Source organism: Cucumis sativus, chromosome 5 (genome assembly GCF_000004075.3).
Source record: "Cucumis sativus cultivar 9930 chromosome 5, Cucumber_9930_V3, whole genome shotgun sequence".
Taxonomy (NCBI): Eukaryota; Viridiplantae; Streptophyta; class Magnoliopsida; order Cucurbitales; family Cucurbitaceae; genus Cucumis; species Cucumis sativus.
This window is the reverse complement of record NC_026659.2, coordinates 20,533,628-20,551,809: the sequence shown is the minus strand read 5'-3', so window position 1 is coordinate 20,551,809 and position 18,182 is coordinate 20,533,628. Positions and strand designations below refer to the sequence as shown.

Below are 18,182 nucleotides of genomic sequence, written 5' to 3'. Positions count from 1 at the left end.
ACGTTTATGTGCAAAAAGTGGGGCCATTTCGCGGGACGCGACATTTAGCTTGGTTCCAAATTTGATTTTTCCTTTCATTGAGAAGCCTTCTAGAGTAGATATTCCAATCTCTTATACTGTTGTCTCAACTGTCTTTAGCTGAAGCATCTTGTTTTTGTGAAAGAGCATAGAGTCTCGAAAAATAGGTGGAAAGTGAGCTAAGATTGGTATGATTTAATGCCATAATCAAATACGTTCACCATTATAATTCACATCCCAAGTATAATTGTTTTCAAACCAAGAGAGTCCTTTTATAGTGGATCTCCATGGAGCATTTGTACTACTGAATTTGCTTTCAGTTGGGATTTTGCCAATGTAACTCCCTTTATATTTTGCATGTATGATTTTTCTCCACAATGCATTTGGCTCATCTAGGTATCTCCAAAACTATTTTCAGATGAGAGCAAAGTTTGTATCTTTCAAAGAAGTTATTCTAAGCCCTCCCATTTCTTTTGGTTTTGTGATTTTCGACCATCCAACAAGGTGAGCACCTATAGATTCACTACCGTTTCCTTTCCATAAGTAGTTCCTCCAATGATTTTCAATTGTTGTATAGACAGACATAAGTGCTTTGAAGACTGGAAACTGATAGGTGAAAAGATTGTAAATGGTAGATTTAATAAGAGTTAACTAACCACCCCTTGAGATATGAGAATACTTTCAATTACTGAGCTTTTTATGAAGTTTTCCTCTATATTTTCCTAGAAAGCTTTAGATCGAGGTTGTTAAAGGAACTCCTAAGTATGTCAAAGGAAATTGTTGGAAAAAATATCCTAATTTGCAATAACTGTTTTTGCCCTAATTGTTGAAACATTGGTAGGTTGATAATTGGCTTAGCAAGATTTATGTTGAGGCCGAATTCTTTCTCAAAAAGGTTTACAGCAATTTGTAGATTCTTGATGTAGAATCATCATCCTCAATAAATAAAAGAAAGTCATCCGCAAAGAGGATATGAGTTAGACAACATTCACTATTAAGAGAAACCCCTTTGATTGCCTGTCTCTTTTGCAAGTGTGCTAGCAACCTACTAAAGTAATCCATAGCCAAAACGAATATAAAAGAGGATATAGGATCACCTAGCCAAATTTCCAACCACGTGGTTTAGGGTTTAACGTCTACGTCACTACATTTTCTAAATTGTAAAAATAGCAAATTTAAAAATCGATAAATAGCCTACTATTCTTAATATGAAAAAAAATGTGTTATAGACTTCTTTTTCTGAATGTTTCTACATTCGATCCCAATTTGAGTGTAATATTTAGTTATATCTTAAAAAAAAAAAGCACCTTTGAGTTTCCCTATTCTTTTCCCTTAAACAAAATTCAATTTCCCATTCCTTTCTTCTTCGTCGTCCTCGCTTTTCATTCCGTTGTCCATAAAGCCATCTTCAGTACAATTTGGGAGGTAAACGGCAGCGCTGTTATTGGGTGTTCCTATTCAACCATTCCAATTCGATCCTAACCCCACTCTCTCTCTTATTCGTATTTTCATTTCGATCCGAAGCCATCGCACTGTGTTCTCATGTCTATGTGAGCCAACATTTTTCCTGCTAGGGTCCTTGGGGGGTCTAGATTTTCTTCCGAGATTTGGGAGCTATCAAAACAGGTTAATCTGCCTGCTGTTCTTCTGCCAATTCGTTGTGTTCAGTTTAGGGATTCTGTAATTGCGCATCGGCCATGCGCTTCAACGAATTAGCGAGTTCTTGACAGCATAAGGGCATATTTTTCTCCTGGGGTTTCTGATTTCAACATGTCAGCAGCTTCAAGGGGTAGAGTTACCATTACACTTGGCCGTAGCGGACAGGTTGGCTGTCACTTTGTTCGACTGTTCTTCGGTTATTTTTTGGTTGGTCGTGTTCATAGTTGACATATGTTGTTTCAGTTTTTGCTGGGAATGGTTTCTCTTAATGGAACATGAACGTGATTCTCGTTTATTGCTTTATAAGAGTAATCTGTATAAGCTTCATTGCATACTGTTGTTACCAAGAAGTCGGGCGCAGAATGGAAAGAACATTTTCTTTGTTTTTCTAATTGTTCCTTTCTGTGCTGAGAAAAGCTCATCTCAAGTGGCATCAGTATGTGTTGAGGACCAAGAGTTCCATAGTTCAAATGCGTCATCTCTTTTGTACCAATTACTCTTTTCTTGCTGATTGAATCTGGTAACGTTGTTGAAAGTCGTTTTTCTGGTCATATTTTGTTTCTATAAATACCCTTTATCTATCACATTGCAGGTAGTAAAAAAGGCCGGCCCAGGGACTGATGTTTCCGTCTCTGATTCTTGGCCTGTATCTGGAACCAAGCGGTCTGTAAGAGATAGGTTGGGAAGTAGCTCTGATAGTGATCTGTTTTATGGAAGCCAACTCAATAACAAACGGTATGTTGTTCTTTCCTTTTACTTTTTATCTGCTGCCTTAAGTTAACTTAGAATTCTGCTGTATTTTGAATGGATGCTTGAAAAAAGGACGTTAATTGCATTTGAAAAAAATATATTAATTGCAAAATACTTTAAATTGTTGGTCATTAACAGAGATGTGGCGCAAGCAATTTATATGACGTCCTTAGTTTTTGGGGTCTGGATTAATTTCTTTTGGTTCTATTTTCTTGTTTCATCTATTATCTTCATGTTTTTTGGCTCCCATTCAAAATTTATGTGTATTATTTTCTTAGCAGATTTCGAGGAGATGATGGGATGTCAAATTGGAGTTCTAATGGCGGGTTAGATGGTATTGAACATAATCAGCTGAATGTTGTTCTTCTTCATGTTAATGACGGTCTAATACACCCTTGATTTTTCTTTTCTTTATTAAATCAGTGCCACATATTGGTAAAGACGACCTTCGGTATAAACTCTTGCAAAAAGGTGCATTCAAACGTGCTCAAAGCGATAATAAGAAGTGTTTAGATCTTCGGGAGAAGCTACCTAAGGCAGATCAAGCTCCTATACGACATCGTAATTCACCATTGCACAATACAAATATCTTACGCCGAACCCCTTCAACCAGAAGTGCAGATGACCTACCTCAGAAGGACTCGTTAGGCAGTTCTTATTCCCCATGGACCATGGATAATTTGAGACAAAGATCACCCGCTAGAATTGTAGAATCCTCAAGGCACTACTCTCTACAAAGAGATGATGAGAAACTTCAGAGAAGGCCAGCTAACCTGTCATTTGAGAATGCAAGATCAGTGGGGTATGTAGCCAAAGATGTTCACAATACTTCAGGTTCTGTTAGTACTGCAACGTATGTGACGAACTCTCTATTGCCCCCTACATCTGCAAAGCCTGTGGCACCGATTGTACCTTTACATCCTCCCCCAAGTGGCATTGCACACAAAACTCTCTATCCCGTATGATTTACTTTTATTCTTCTTACCATTATTACAATCTTATGGCTTTTGGGTTTTCTCTTTTCTGTGACTTGATTTTTCCGAACTTGATTTGAAGTAGCTGCTGCATATTTTGATTGACATTGGGTTGTGTTGTACATTTTAACTACTTGAATTGTTGTATGTCATTGTAGGCTGTTCATTTTATAAGAAAGTTTAACATAACTTCCATAAACTATATTATTGAACTTATTATTGAACTTCTGAATTGTTTTTGAGAAGCAAATTGTAGTTACTAGAGTTAGATTTCAGTAGTTTGATGACTGTACAGTGTTTTCATAGCTCAAGGTGTAGTATGGTGCAACAGTTGTCTGGAGCTTAAGCTCAAGTTGTATTATGTTCAAGCCAACTTCTTAACTTGTGGTGTTCTTCTTTGCTAAGTGGGTGTAGTATGCAAGGATGCAAGTACCCACATTGGCATCAATTTAGTACGTTCTGTCTTCTATATGGTTTGAATCATTGACTCCCTAGGGATATTTAGTTAGCAAATTATAAAAATGGTAAATAACTTATCAAAGAGTAACTTTTCAAAGTAATAAATGGTATTATTTGGTTTTCCTAATCTTAGTTGTGTATGCATTATAAGTAGTGAAATACCTGATACTATTAATTTTTCCTTCCTTTTCATGGAGTTCTGCTTGTATTGGATTTTATTAATCTTTCTGGTGAAAATAATGGCTTATTGAAAGAAAGATATATTTTAACTTTGTTGGACTGCTCACTGGAAGTACTTTCCTATTTTATTTTTAGTTCCCAAAGTTAACAGATGAAGTGTTTAATGTTAAGCTTTCCTGTTTTCTATTAACTTGTTATTTACAGGGCAACGAACTTCAAACTATAGATGGCTTGTTGCAGTCTCTAGAATTGGGAAAATATTCCATTCTTTTTAAGGCTGAGGAAGTATGTTAAAATTCTCTTTTTGTTGCAAATTTTCTTGAGCTACACATGTCATAGGATTTGTTTTGTTCTAACACACATCAATTTCTATCTTAATTTTTCAGTTATATCTTGTAACTTTGGTGCCACAGTTGTTTTCTTATTTTTTATGTGGAATCTAGCATCATGAATCACAAGACGAGGACATTTTACCTGTAAAATGTTCTACTATGACCTGATGTCTATCATACAAAATTACAAATTACTTTCGTACTTTGACAGCAAGCTTTCTATGTTAGAACTTGAGTTGCTGTGATTACTGAAAAATGTTGCCTGAGAATTTCTCTGTCAAGGAGTCTGCTGCATTGAAACTTAAATGCTTACTTCCCTAGATTATTTTCACCATTGCTTTTTGTTTGTGATTTTTGACCGGCGTTAGAGCAAGACTCAGACCTCTTGAGAAATATATGAATTTTTTATTATCCTCGTTCTTATCTGGTTAATTCAGTACAGAACCCCCTTTACAAATTATCTATCCTATCACATCACAATCCAATTTATGTAAAATACTGTCCCTTTCGAAAGAAGATTGATTGTCTCCTACTGATATCTCAAAGATGTGGTGTTTCAATTAGTTCTTCTTTTTCATCAACAATAGTATCACTTTTTGTAGCACTCTCACATGCTCTCTCTCTCAAGATGTTTATAATGGCTTTCATAAAAGTAAAGAGGTTCTCAATATATGCGTAATTGAGTTGTTTATAAAGTTTTTGATCTTTGAATATAGCCTCAGCCTTTTGTTGTCACCATCATATATATGATATTTTTTTGTAATCAAAGTTGTGTAAGTTGAAGTTCAAATCTTCACATTTGTTGACTCTAAATGTTTTCAATGGTATACTATATCTTTCTGCAAATCTCTGGTTTATGGGATTTATGATGCAGGTTGATATGACTGCCTTGAAGCAAATGGGGGAGAATGATCTCAAAGAGCTTGGAATACCTATGGTATGTCTGCTGTTTCATGTTCCTCATCTTATATCTTGGGTTTCTATTGTATGTCTGTTGTTCGTGTTCTTCATCTTATATCTAGGGTTTATTTGATCTCAAAGTTTTTGTTGATTGTAGTGGATTTCTAGGAGTGAGCATCACAGATTGAAAAATCGAGCCTATTGGCTCAAACTAGTTGAATTTGATTTCTGTCAGTCAGTTTAAAGGTATATGTTGGTTAAGGTTGGTTGGCAAGCCCAATAAGGGCTCAAACCCCATTGAAAGTAGTAGAAATTCAGAAAAAAAAGAAGAAAGCCAAAAGGTTGTGTGCAATGCTGAACACTAACGTTGCTGTTGATGCAACATTTGGCTTCTTGGGAAGACTAGAAGTTCATTCTTCCCTAAGTGATATTTTTCTTAAAAAGACTAATTTACTAATTTTCATTTTTCCTTTTACTTCTCACAAGTTTTGTCTTTTCCATTTTCTTCTTCTCTTTTCTACCTCTCCTTTCTAATGGTTAGCTTCAAGTGGTTTCATTTTGTTTGGTGTCCATCATTTGTTGACCGATAGGGGAATGATGGAAGTTATTGAACTCATTTCTCTTTTGTGTTCGATAGGTGAGTTCGATCTTATGTTTGAGAGAAGGGTCGTTCATGTTTGGAGTCTTGACCCTTTAGAGGGACTATTTGTAAATCTTCTTTTGGTAAACCTCTCCCACTAGTGAAACTATCTTTGATGCTTTGCGGAGGATTGAGATTTTGAAGCTTCACTGAAAAATTTTACTCGGTCGATTGAACCCTATGAATCAGCTTTTGAGAAAGTTTCCTTTGTCAGTTGGTCCATTATTTTGTATTCTTGGTTAGAAGGTGGGGGAAGACTTGGATTACATGCTTTATAGTTGTGAGATTGTGAGGTTTTTGACTAGCAACTTTAGATTTAAACTTAGACTTGCTAGTGGAACTCTCTTCTTTCCAAGGTAAAGTAGTCTTAGGAGAAGATTTTGTGCTTTGATTTCTTGATCTGAATTTTGATGGCTATCTGAAGGAGATCCTCAGTGTCGTAAGAAGGATGCTTCTCTTTGATTGAGTCTAGGCACAAACCTTTTTCTCAAGAGCTCTTTGAGTTCAAGCCATGACTCTACAGGATCTTCATTGTACCTTCTACTTAACATTATTTTCTCACCTCTTAGTTTCATAATCTTTGAAACATGTAATGGCTAATAGCTTCCTTATCATAACTAATGCTATTTCTAGTAAAGACAAGTTTAACTCTTTCCCAATCCAAAACTAGTCGGAATTCAACTTGGCAATTTTGTGTGTGATGCCTCCTAAGCCTCTTTCTTCCCTCCCATGGCAGTTTCCTCTCTCTTAGAATCGTATTGGGTCTTGAATTTTTCTCTATCCCGCAAAAATTCAAATTATTAGGTTGATATCCTATGTATTGATGGTACAGTTAGTTTGATGCCATTCTTCTTCTTCTTTCATGCTTGAAGTACCATTGACCTCTTTGAGTTTATGGATGAATTTGGCTTTTGGGGAGATGGTGTTTGGTTAGGTTTTTCAAGGCTTCGAACCCTTGTCTTCAGTCTTTGTAGGGATTCAGTTATGTGGTCTAGATTTTAGGTAAATTGGGTGATTCTTGAGATAAGGCTTCTCTACTAACTCTATCATCACCCAATCCTTTATCCTTCTTGAGAAACTTGTTTGCAAAACAAAGCTAAAAATAGAATAATAATAAAGTCAAAAGGTGATGCTCTCCATATTAGGGTAGAGTTTTTGTGTTCACTTCCTTGCTAATCCTATGCTTACTTTGCAAGCCAAGTAGAAGTTGAGACTTGCTTGATTTCTTGTTGTGAAATAACACTTCAGATATGCACAAGAAAGAGCACCCTTGAGACCTAAATTTGATTTCTAGTTGAATGCTTAATGCTTAAAGGATAGAAAAGAAAAAAAACAAATGTATACTTGCAAGTGTTTAAAAATATTATGACAGATAAGTTAATGTTGGAAATAAGGGGCCAGTTGATTGTTTTTAGTCTCAAGGGTATTTTTGTAATTTACTCTATCCTATTTTTATTTCCATATTTGTTAGGGCTTGATGATGCCTATATATATTCTTCCCCCTTGTATTCTTTGAATTATTAGAAAATAATAAGAGTGGCTTCTATTGTGGTTTTTTCTCCCTAAATTAGGGTTTTCTGTATACCTTGAGTTTGTCTTCTTCTTTTCACTATGGTATTGGAGCGTGCTAACAAAGACCTAGCCACCATTTGCAAAAACCAATTGGTGCAAGATAACCTTAGTTTGCCCGACTTGAGCCACAACCGTTGCCGACCACTGCTGTCGCCTTCGTTTTTCCCGTTGTCGATATTGCCGCTGCTGTCCAAGCTGCCGTTGATTGTTATCTTCAGTCTTTGCATATCCATTCAACTATAGCGCTGCCACAATCCTTCGATGAAAACCCTAGCCAAAACATACATCCTGAAAACAAGATTAGTGAGTCGTTTTCCTATCACAGAGGTAAATTCCTTGCTGCGGCAACAAGCTTCTCTTAGGAATCGGGGTTTCCTCATCATGCGTTGCCTTGTTATGATCATCAAGGTTGAGTTGGTTTATCTTCGACAATGGTTCAACTATAGTTGGTTAATCTTTAGACAAGTTTTCAACAATAAATTGCTGCTCTTAGGGCAGCTCTTGGTGCTTCCTCAAATTCCACTAACTCTGCCCCTCCTTCAGTCTTACCAATATATTCGGAGAACTCAGTAACCTCTTTCCCTACCTTTAGCTGCTACAAGTTATTTATCTGGCTTCATAGAAAATTTCATAGGAGTAATTGAAGGGAGAAATTGAATGGCCAAATTTATTTCTCGTGGTCTCAATTCATCAAGATGGCCCTTGAAGGGCTTCACAAATTTGAGTACCCAACATGAGAGGTACTGAGACCTAGACTAGGAGACCCCAAGAGCAAATATGGGAAGGAGAGGCAAGCAGGGGACAATGGATGTTACTTCATATTTTGACAAATTGTTCCTGATTTGGCAAGAGATGGATTTGTGTCGAGAGATTGTTTGGGACTGTCTTTGTGGAGGTGTTCAATACTCCAAAATTGAGGAAGTTGATTGTGTATGATTTCCTTCATTGATGGAGGTGTGTTTTGAGGTCTGTCTAGAGGAAGATTGCACAAGTGCAATAGACATCAAGATTGTTCCTGCTACTGATTCTGCAACCCTTAGTGCCAAGTCCTCTAGTTCTGACAGCGAACTGCAAAATGGGAAGCTTATTCTGTTGTGCAAACATTGCAAGAAACCTTGGCATAGAAAGACAACTATTGGAAGTTACATGGTCAACTACCAAATGGTAAGAAACCTTTGCTAAATGACAAGCATAATTGTGGTAGGATGTTTAGGAGTGAATTTGTCGGAATGTCACACACCTCAACCCCTTCAAGGAATCAACGTGATCCTGATACTTCTTCTCTTAGATCTATTGCACAATCAGGTAACTCTCAATCCTTCAATCTTATCAGCATCGATGGGAAGAAACCTTGGATACTTGATTTAGGTGCTACAGGCCATTTAACTGGATCCTCGGGACATTTTATTTCATATCTTCCCTATCCTAGCAATGAAAAAATTAGAATTGTAGATGGGTCCTTTTGAGGGTCTCACTTTACATAATGTGCTACATGTGCCTAAGATATCTTACAATTTACTGTTTATTAGTAAGATAACGAAGGATCTACATTGTCAAGCTGTCTTCTCACCTGAACTGTTTCTTTTCAGGACTTGGGCTTGGTGAAAATGATTGACACTGCCCGACATAGTAGGGGACTATATTTCCTTGACAATGATGCTTCCTCTAGGGATTGTTATAGGACTAGTTTGTTGTCATTTTATTTTTCTACTTATGAAAAATATTGTATTTTGTGGCACTTTCGTCTTGGCCACTCAAATTTTAAACATATAAATATATATTTCCTCAATTATTTTCTAAAGTGGACGTCACTTCTTTGTCTTGTGACGTGTATTCGTGCAAAACAACATAGATTCTCGTTTTTGTTCCAGCCCTATAGGCCTACTTAGTCTTTTACCCTTATTCATAGTGATATTTGGGGGCCATTGCAAATCACCATCGCTTCGAGGAAACGCTGGTTTGTAACCTTTATTGATGATCATATCTATCTCACAAGACTCTTTCTCCGTACTGATAAATTTGAGGTCTCATCAATATTTCAACAATTTTACACAACCATTAAGACATAGTTCAATGCCAAAATTGCTATTTTGCATAGTGATAATGGTCGTTAGTTCCTGAATAATATCTTTCATGAATTTTTTTCCTCTAAAGGGATTATCCATCAAACTTCTCGTGCCTATACTCCTCAATGGAACGTGGTGGTTGAGCGAAAAAACTGTCACCTCCTCGAGGTTGCTCGCTCTTTATGCTGTCTACTTCTCTTCCCTTCTACTTATGGGGGGATGCAGTCCTTACGATTGCTCATCTTATCAATAGAATGTCATCTTGCTCCCTCCACCCCCAAACATCTCTTGAATGTCTCAAGGAGTTCTACCCTACCACATGGCTTGTTTCTGATGTTCCTCTCCGTGTGTTCGGGTGCACTGCCTCCGTTCAGTAATGCCTCTAACCATACTAAGTTTGCTCTTCGTGCTTAGTCATGTGTTTTCGTGGGGCACCTCTGCACCAGAAAGGTTATAAGTGTTAGCATCCTCTTTCTTGAAAGTATTTTGTGTCCATGGATGTCACTTTCCTTGAGGACAAACCCTTTTTTCTTATGACCCTTTGTAGGGGGAGTGAGTGAGTGAAGAAGCTAACTAACCCATTCTCTTCATTCCTTTAGCTTCTACTGAGCCTCCTGAACCCATCCTTCATGACACCGTTTTACCCACCTATCAAGTCCTCTGACTACAGAAAGAATCTTAGGAAGTAAATGGTATGACCTATTGCTCTGTCGGCTTCGGTCCATGAATTTGAACCAACACAAGCTCAAGGTGTGATGGAACTTAATCATATTAATTTGTGTGTTGATGATGATATTGTTGATGTGGTTGAGGAGGACAAGACTAATATGATAGCTCTAGAAGAAAACAGGGTTGCTAGTAGTGATGAAAACTCTAGCAGAAAAACAAGTGGTGAGACCAGCTAGTATGACTCAGGCAAAATAAGAAGTTATGATCCCTCTCTTGACATGCCCGTTGCTTTGAGAAAGGCTACTAGGTCTTGTACGAAGCACACTGTGTCTAATTACATGTCTTAAAGTAATCCATCGCCTAAGTTCAGGACGTTCATTGCAAGCCTTGATACTGCAACAATACCAAAGAACATACTTGAAGCTATGGAGGTTGAGTGGAAGACTGTTGTCATGGAAGAAATGAGAGCGCTAGAGAAGAATATAACATGGAATCTTTGCACTTTTCCTAATGGGCACAACTCACAATTCTGTGGGATGCAAATGGGTATTTATTCAGAAATACAAATCAAATGAGCCCTTAGACAATACAAGGCCAGACTTGTTGCAAAAGGGTCCACTCACGCTTATGGGGTATATTATTTAGACTTTTTCTCTTGTGGCCAAGTTAAAACACAGTCAGGGTTCTTCTCTATGTTGCATTCAATAGAGAGGTCTTTCCATCAACTTGATGTAAACAATGCTTATCTTTAAAAGGATGGAAAGAGGTTGAAGTATTTTCACTGAAAGACTAGAAGTCAATGTGCTATGCTCAGAAAAAGTGGTAACTAGATTATCAACAAACGAAACATCCACCAATGGACAATGCAAAACAAAGTTAGAAAAGATATCACTTGCATCAAGGCCATTGTCAAAATCTGAAGCGGAGTGTAAAAATACATCATTTGAAATTGAAATCTTCATCTTCGCTGTAGTAATTTCCACTCTCTATTAAAAAAAAAAAAGGTATACACGAGTCCTCTTCCAAGTTTTGAAGTTCAATTTAGTTACCAAGTTTGTAAGCTTCGAAAATCACTTTATGGTCTGAAACAATCCCCAAGGCGTGTTTCAATGAATTTACCACCTTTGTTATCTGAAGGCTTCCCTCCGAGACATTCTGATCACACATCGTTTACAAAAAGGTTCGATTCTAGGAAAATTGCTGATTTGATTGTGTATGTCATTGATATTGTTCCGTCAGGAGATGGTATTGTTGAGATTACCAGGCCAAAAAAGAAGATGGGTGATGAACTTGAAATCAAAGACCTAGGAAATCTGAAGTAGTTCCTTGGGATGGAGGTGACGAGATCAAGGGAAGGAAGCTCTGTTTCACAAAGGAAATATATCCTTCACCTGTTAAAGAAAAGGTAGTAACTGGATGCAGACTTGTTGATACTCCTATGGAATTCAATGCGAAGCTGGGAAATTCTGTTGGAAAAGTTCCTGTTGATTAAGAGAAGTATCGGTGTTTAGTGGAAAAGTTGATTTATCTATCCTACACTAGACCAAATATCTCCTATGCGGTTAATACTATGAGTCAGTTTGTGCAGGCACCTTACGAAGAACACATGGAAGCTATGAATCGTATTTTGAGGTATTTGAAAATTACTCCAAGTAAAGGTCATATGTTCAGGAAAACTGGCAAAAAAATGTATTGAGGATTATATTGACCCTGATTGGGCAAGATTAGTTACTAACAAAAGGTCCACTTCAAGATACTGTACCTTTGTGTGGGGTAATCTTGTTATTGGAGGTGTTGTCACTAGGAGTAGTGTTCCAGCTGATTACTGTGCTATAAGTTTGGGAAATCTGTGAAGAGATCTGGCTACAGAAAGTTTTGCCTGATCTTCAACAGGACAGTGAGTTACCTATGTGATAATGAAGCTGCTATGAGCATAGCTAATGACCCATTTCAACATGACAAAACGAAACATGGGAGACTGACATACATTTTATAAAGGAGAAACTTGTTAATGACAGTATCTGTATTCTGTACATTTCGTCCAATCAACAAATTGCTGATGTTCTCACCAAAGAATTACTCAGACAGAACTTTGACACTTGTGTTAGTAAGTTGGGTCTAATTGATATCTACGCTCCAATTTGAGAGGTAGTTTTGAATATGTTGGAAATAGGGGGACTAGTTGATAGTTTATAGTCCCAAGGATATTTTTGTAATTTATTGTACCCTAATTTTATTTCCATGGTAGGGCTTGTTGTAGCCTATATATTCTCTCTTTTCATTCTTTGGATTATAAGAAAATGATAAGAGCAACTTTTATCGTGTTTTTTCCTCGTATTAGAGTTTTCTGCGTATACCTTGTGTTTGTCTTTCAATAATTAACATTGATACAAGATTTGCACACAAAACTATTATCTCATCTTCCTCCCCTGCCCTCCAACATTGATAGAAAAACCTTCTCTTTAGAAATATCTGTATTCAACCACCAATTCATCCAACAGCTGGTGGTTGAAAGTAACTTTAATTATATATCACCAACACTCCCCCTCACTTGTGGGCTTGAAATATTAGAAAGGCCCAACAAGTGGAATCAATTTTACCTCACTTTTGGGTTTGAAATATTTGAAAGGCCCAACAAGTGGAAATTGATTTTAATTGGGGAGGAAACGACAATGCAGGGCTTGAACATAGGACCTCGCTGGACCACCTGCTCTGATACCATATTAAACCATCAATTCATCCAAAAGCTTAAGCTAGTGGTTGAAGGCAAATTTAATTATATATCACCAACAATCTGACTGCAGCTTTTTGGCATTGCTCCCAAAAGACCACTAATTAAATAAATTTCTACAACTCCAATATGTGCTACCTACACTACAATGTTGTATAAGTGGCATGATCGGGTTGTCTTCACAGGCTAGGACAATTCTAGCAACACTTGAATTCAAAGATGTCACAGGGGTTGTGTTTGAGTTTGTAACAAATTTAAATGGTTGAACTTAGATTGTATGAGAGAAAGCAGGATTGAAATGATTGATTTGAATAAAAAGGTCTAGCTTAGAGATTCAGAATCCACCCATTGATATGGTTGATCATAGACTTCTAAAACATGCGATGCTTTGCTGATTTAGTTCTTAGCTCATGAACTCAAGAAGCCCCAAGTACCTCACCGTAATATGTCATTTAATGACTTAATAAACCTAGATGCTCAACTAATTAGTCCAATAAGCGTCCATATTAATCAAGCACCTGCATTTCGGGTTATTCCACAATTGATGCTCTAGAGCTCCGTTTCGATTCATTTTCGCCCTGTTTTGGCTCCGGTGGTCTATTCTGCCTTCTAGTTGCTCACAACCTATAAAATACAATAATAAACACACAATATCTAAGAACGAGCCTGGATTAAGCTAGGGAATTTAGGACTTTTCGAGGGCTAATAATCTCCCATGGAATTAGGATCACTAAAACATTTAGGGACAAGTCTTTCACTCTATTAGAAAGAATCCCTCATGTGGTTTCACTCAACCTTATTTAACTTGATTGAAGCTCCTTTGAATCAAAAGTTCTTCATCAGGTCTTGGTTGGATGAATATGATATATGGGTGGAAAAAATCGGTAATTGAAAAAGTCATTTTACTGAGATGCCAAGCTCAAAGGGCTTAACAAAAAAACATGAGTTAGTACCTCCTCTCTCCTTTCCCCGCCCTTCCTTTCGTCCCTAACCACACTCCGGCTCCCTTTTCTTCTCCGACATTTCTCATCCTTCTTCTCTAGTAAGTCCCCTAGAGCCTATTCTTCTTGTCCATCCTTGGTTAGTGGCAGTCTGGTTTTGGTGATAATGGAAGTAGAAAGATGCAAACTTGCAAAGTAGTGAACACCCTTTACTGTATTTGGTTCGACAAAGAATATTTCCATATAGAAAACGTTCGGAAGATCTTGACATTATTAGACACTCACCTCAAATGGTTCTTGAAGGAGATTTCAGAATTTTTGCATGGCCTTGAGAATGGTTTCCTCCATCCATATTTGTTCTGGTGTCTCTCCATAGGGTTGGAAATCCTTTCACAAAATGTTGGAAACTTTCTTGATGAAGCATGATTATTCAAACTAGTATAGAAAACATCTCCCGACCTCCTTGCGGCTTCCTTTCGTGTCACCAGGGACAAGTTAATGGATCGTCCGTTCCGGAATTGGTAAACATAAAGCACTTCTTCCCCTGTTCTGATCTCAAAAATTCAAGAGTGCCACTCAGCATTGGGTGTTGAAAAACCCGATAGTTTTAAAAGAAGACTTCGATAATCAATAGATTATTTCAAGATTATTTGCTTTGATGATTGAAAGGAAATTAGAAAAATCTTGGAGGATCTTTTTCAATAAAAAATAATCATTAATCCATTATTTGCAAAGAATGCTTTGATTAAATTGGCTGAAGGTTCTTTCGACGAGTTCATTGGAAAAGAAGAGTTATGACAAGTAATGGGTCCTTTTCCTTTAAAGTTTGAATGGAGCAAAAGTAAACACAGCAGACCATTAGTTATTGAAGGCTATAGAGGATGAATTAAAATAAAAAAACCTCCCTTTTGATTATTGGAGCAATCGGACGTTCAAAGTTATTGGAGATCATTTTGGAGGTCTGGAAAATATCACTTCTGAAACGCTTGATCTACTGAATGTTTTTGAAGCAAAGATTCAAGTAAAGGAAACCAATGTGGTTTTGTACCAGCTACATGAGAAATAACAAACTTCAACCGAGGGAATTTTTTCTTACTCGGTGATTTTGAACAGATTGAGCCTCCATTAACCAAGGGCCATTTATCATTTGAGGAATTTTCAAACCCATTGACCTACATAGACTAAACTAGGCTTTAAAAGATGGAGGAGTTTATGATTCATTCTCCCCCGAGGGGGTGGAATATCTAAGATCAATCCAAAAATTTTCCGGAGGGATAGTCTCCACCCACGATTTGTGTGAAAATGGTTTTGTATAACGTGAGAGAGAGAAGCATTGAAAACATCATTAAAGAGCATCGGAGACTGACAATAACAAGAAATCTTGGTTTGCAAAGAGTGCAACAAAGCATAGTTGGGGTTTGACTACTGGGTTCCCCATATAGTACATTCTAAACAATTTAAATTTTGAATAACTAGCATATGGAAGATAGTGAGTGGTCACTTGAAGGAAAAACAAGAACGAAATGAAATGTACATGCTAAACTAAGTACCTAAGCGTAAGGTGGTTGATAGTTGTAGATAGTTGTAGATAGTTGTGGGCATGCGGCCATAGGCAAGCTCATCCTTGACAAGCCTGCTCAAGACACTTGCAACCCCTCAAATGTGCGTTTTCCAGCTTGTACAAGGTGGTCTAAGAATTGTTTGAATGTAACTAACGTTTAATAAGAGTTTTGGAGCTCGTGCCTTCCCACAATTTTGTTTACACCCAATGCATTTGTTTCTGACGTCTCTTATGGAAGGGAGGTTTAGTGAAGGATTCTTTCCAGTAACGATGACATTCTGTCTACAGAAAATTTAAGAGATCGAGAAGTGGTTGAGTAGCACTAGCTTTGATGTTATTAACATTCCAGAGACCTCGTTTGGCTGTCTTTTTGTGTTTCAATCAACTCCTTGGCTAGAAACGGTCTGTAGCTATCCATTTCATTTTGTTCAAAATTATTTTTATTGGGCACGAGGCATATGGTCGCTTTGGTTTATTTTATTTTATCTATTTGTTAATATTTCTACCTTTCATTTTGTTCTCTTGTTTGCCACATAATTTAGTCACCCTGGAGCTTATTTGTTGATTTCAGGGACCTAGAAAGAAAATACTTCTTGCTATTGCTCCACGATCCAAGCGACAACCTTGACGATAAAGCATCTCTTTGATTTGGCTGGTTTAGTTCTGACCCTGATATTTTGAAGACTCTTGAGACTCGATACCATATGTTCTTTAGATGTTAGTGGTAAGAGAATGGTTCTTGGATCTGTCCTATCTTGTTCTTTTTCTTTTTTTTTTTCTTTTCCCTTAACAATCCAACAACATTCTTATATATTGCTGGGGGCATAACTTTTGTTTTCACTCCCATTCAGATACATTTTTGCAGTCCCAAAATACCGATATATGATAGTCTGGTATAAAAATAGTGTCTCGAATTACAGCGAGGTTTTAAGTTCAGAGAGATTTGTATATTTCCAAATGATTAATTTACACTCTCCTAGTGAAGGAAAAAGCCATTCAAAATTTTAGCTAATTCTGATGTGAGCTTGGACTTTAGATCACCGAGTCTATGCGGAAGAGGATTTGTTTCTAAAACTACTTTATTGCATTCTGAACATGTAAAATCTTGGTTTGTGCAATTGGGTTTAACCATTAGTTTTTCTTCTTACTGTATAATAAACTTTCTTTACCTTCATCCCTATTGATTTATTTCTTTTCTTTTAAAAAAATTCTAGACTATTATAATTGATTACATTTTAACCTAGAAAGTGCTCTCAATTACTAATTAAGACAATTAACACGTTGTCAAATAGAATTAATAATAATCATATCAGCACATAGAAATTACCTAAGGCCAAAGCTAGAGAACTTACCTTCTTGTCAAAATGTTTACATGTAGAAATTGTGTATCTTTTCATGCATGGATGGAATATAGATCGTAGATATGAAATTTCATGGTCTAGTAGTGAATAAATGTTTCAATGGACAACATAAAATTATAATTTTGCTGTTTATACCACATTTTATGAGGTAGTTACATGAAAATACATTGCTTCTACATTAATCCAAATACATGATGTGAAGTGCCAAAATGGTATGCATTTAAAGACCACCGCTAGCTATTAAAATAAAGGAATATGGAAAGATGGCGGTTGTTATCGAAGCGGTTGATAACTTCTGATATTAACTCAATTGATTAACCTATTTAATGGCAACCATATGTGTAGTTTTTGAAGAACATCATGAGAAAACGATTGCTCCAAAACAGATTAGGAGTAAGATGTGGAAAACACACACTCCACCACTCTTTGTTTTTGTTTTTTTCTTCTTTTTTATTTCAATCACAACTGCTGTTAACCTTCTTCTTCTTCTTCTTCTTCTTCTTTTCTTTCCATTTTCCTTTCTAATTTTTATTAATTTGTTTGGTTGTTTCTTTTCCTTTTAAATTGTATTTTTCTATTTTAGTATCGAAATTCCAAAATATTAATATTATTTTTGTGATTAAATGTATTTTCTATTTTTTCTATTTTGAGTCTAATTTATTCATAGGTTTTAAAATGATATTTCTAATAAAAAAATAAATAATTTTGAATATATTACATTTGAATTTGGTTTCAAGATTTTACCATGTTACAATTTTACTAATTTTACTATAGAGGTTTGAATTCAGTTTCTATTGAGGTTTGAATTCAGTTTCTATTTGGTTTTTAGAGACTCTCCAAACAAAACAAAACTACCGTCCCTTTTCCCTAATTTTTTTAAAACTCACTATTTTCTAATTAGCCATGTCGATGAAAAATGAATTTTTTTTAAATGTCATTATTACCAAACATTCATTGTGAGTTTGGAATTGAGAAAAGATACGTAAATAAGTTAAGTGCTGCCATTCAAGGTGAGATGACTAGGTGATTAAATCTTTTAATCTCCACGTGCAAGTTGCCATTTAAGGTGAGATGGTTAAGCGATTTGCTATAATCTTCATGCACATGTCACCATCCTAAGCGAGATGGTTAGGTGAGATAAGATGTAATAATGATATTATCTTTGTTTTTTTAGTAAAATATTTATGACAGTTTCACGTCATAAAGAATCAAACGTCTTAATTCCGTTTTATATTTAATTTCCAATGTTATCCTCCTTTAACTACAAACATTTCTATTTAATTACCAACATATCTTTTAGTCTCCACTTCATAAACACTTTTTCTTCTTTATTTTGAGATGTGGGAAAAACAAGAAAAACATTTTTAAA

At 36.3% G+C, this 18,182-nt stretch overlaps 1 protein-coding gene across 2 annotated transcripts; it reads left to right on the top strand.

Moving 5' to 3' along the window:
- Positions 1-1,327: 1,327 nt before the first annotated feature.
- On the top strand, positions 1,328-16,570 carry LOC101207992. Of its 2 annotated transcripts, XM_004143738.3 has the most exons (7): positions 1,329-1,842; positions 2,270-2,412; positions 2,709-2,761; positions 2,851-3,386; positions 4,245-4,325; positions 5,247-5,309; positions 16,024-16,570. In XM_004143738.3, the coding sequence occupies exons 1-7, from the start codon at positions 1,789-1,791 to the stop codon at positions 16,078-16,080; spliced, it is 987 nt and encodes a 328-aa protein (XP_004143786.1). In that variant the 5' UTR covers positions 1,329-1,788; the 3' UTR covers positions 16,081-16,570. The 2 variants fall into 2 exon arrangements, with proteins under 2 accessions (XP_031741775.1, XP_004143786.1); XM_031885915.1 differs by lacking the exon at positions 4,245-4,325 and having other exon boundaries at positions 1,328-1,842.
- Positions 16,571-18,182: the final 1,612 nt, after the last annotated feature.

What these genes read in the sequence shown, in the direction of transcription:
- LOC101207992 (XM_004143738.3), top strand. Translation starts at nt 1,789, where the DNA reads ATGTCAGCAGCTTCAAGGGGTAGAGTTACCATTACACTTGGCCGTAGC. An exon ending in CACACAAAACTCTCTATCCC is followed by an intron (nt 3,387 to 4,244) that starts GTATGATTTACT and finishes TGTTATTTACAG; the next exon opens with GGCAACGAACTTCAAACTAT. An exon ending in AAGAGCTTGGAATACCTATG is followed by an intron (nt 5,310 to 16,023) that starts GTATGTCTGCTG and finishes TGTTGATTTCAG; the next exon opens with GGACCTAGAAAGAAAATACT.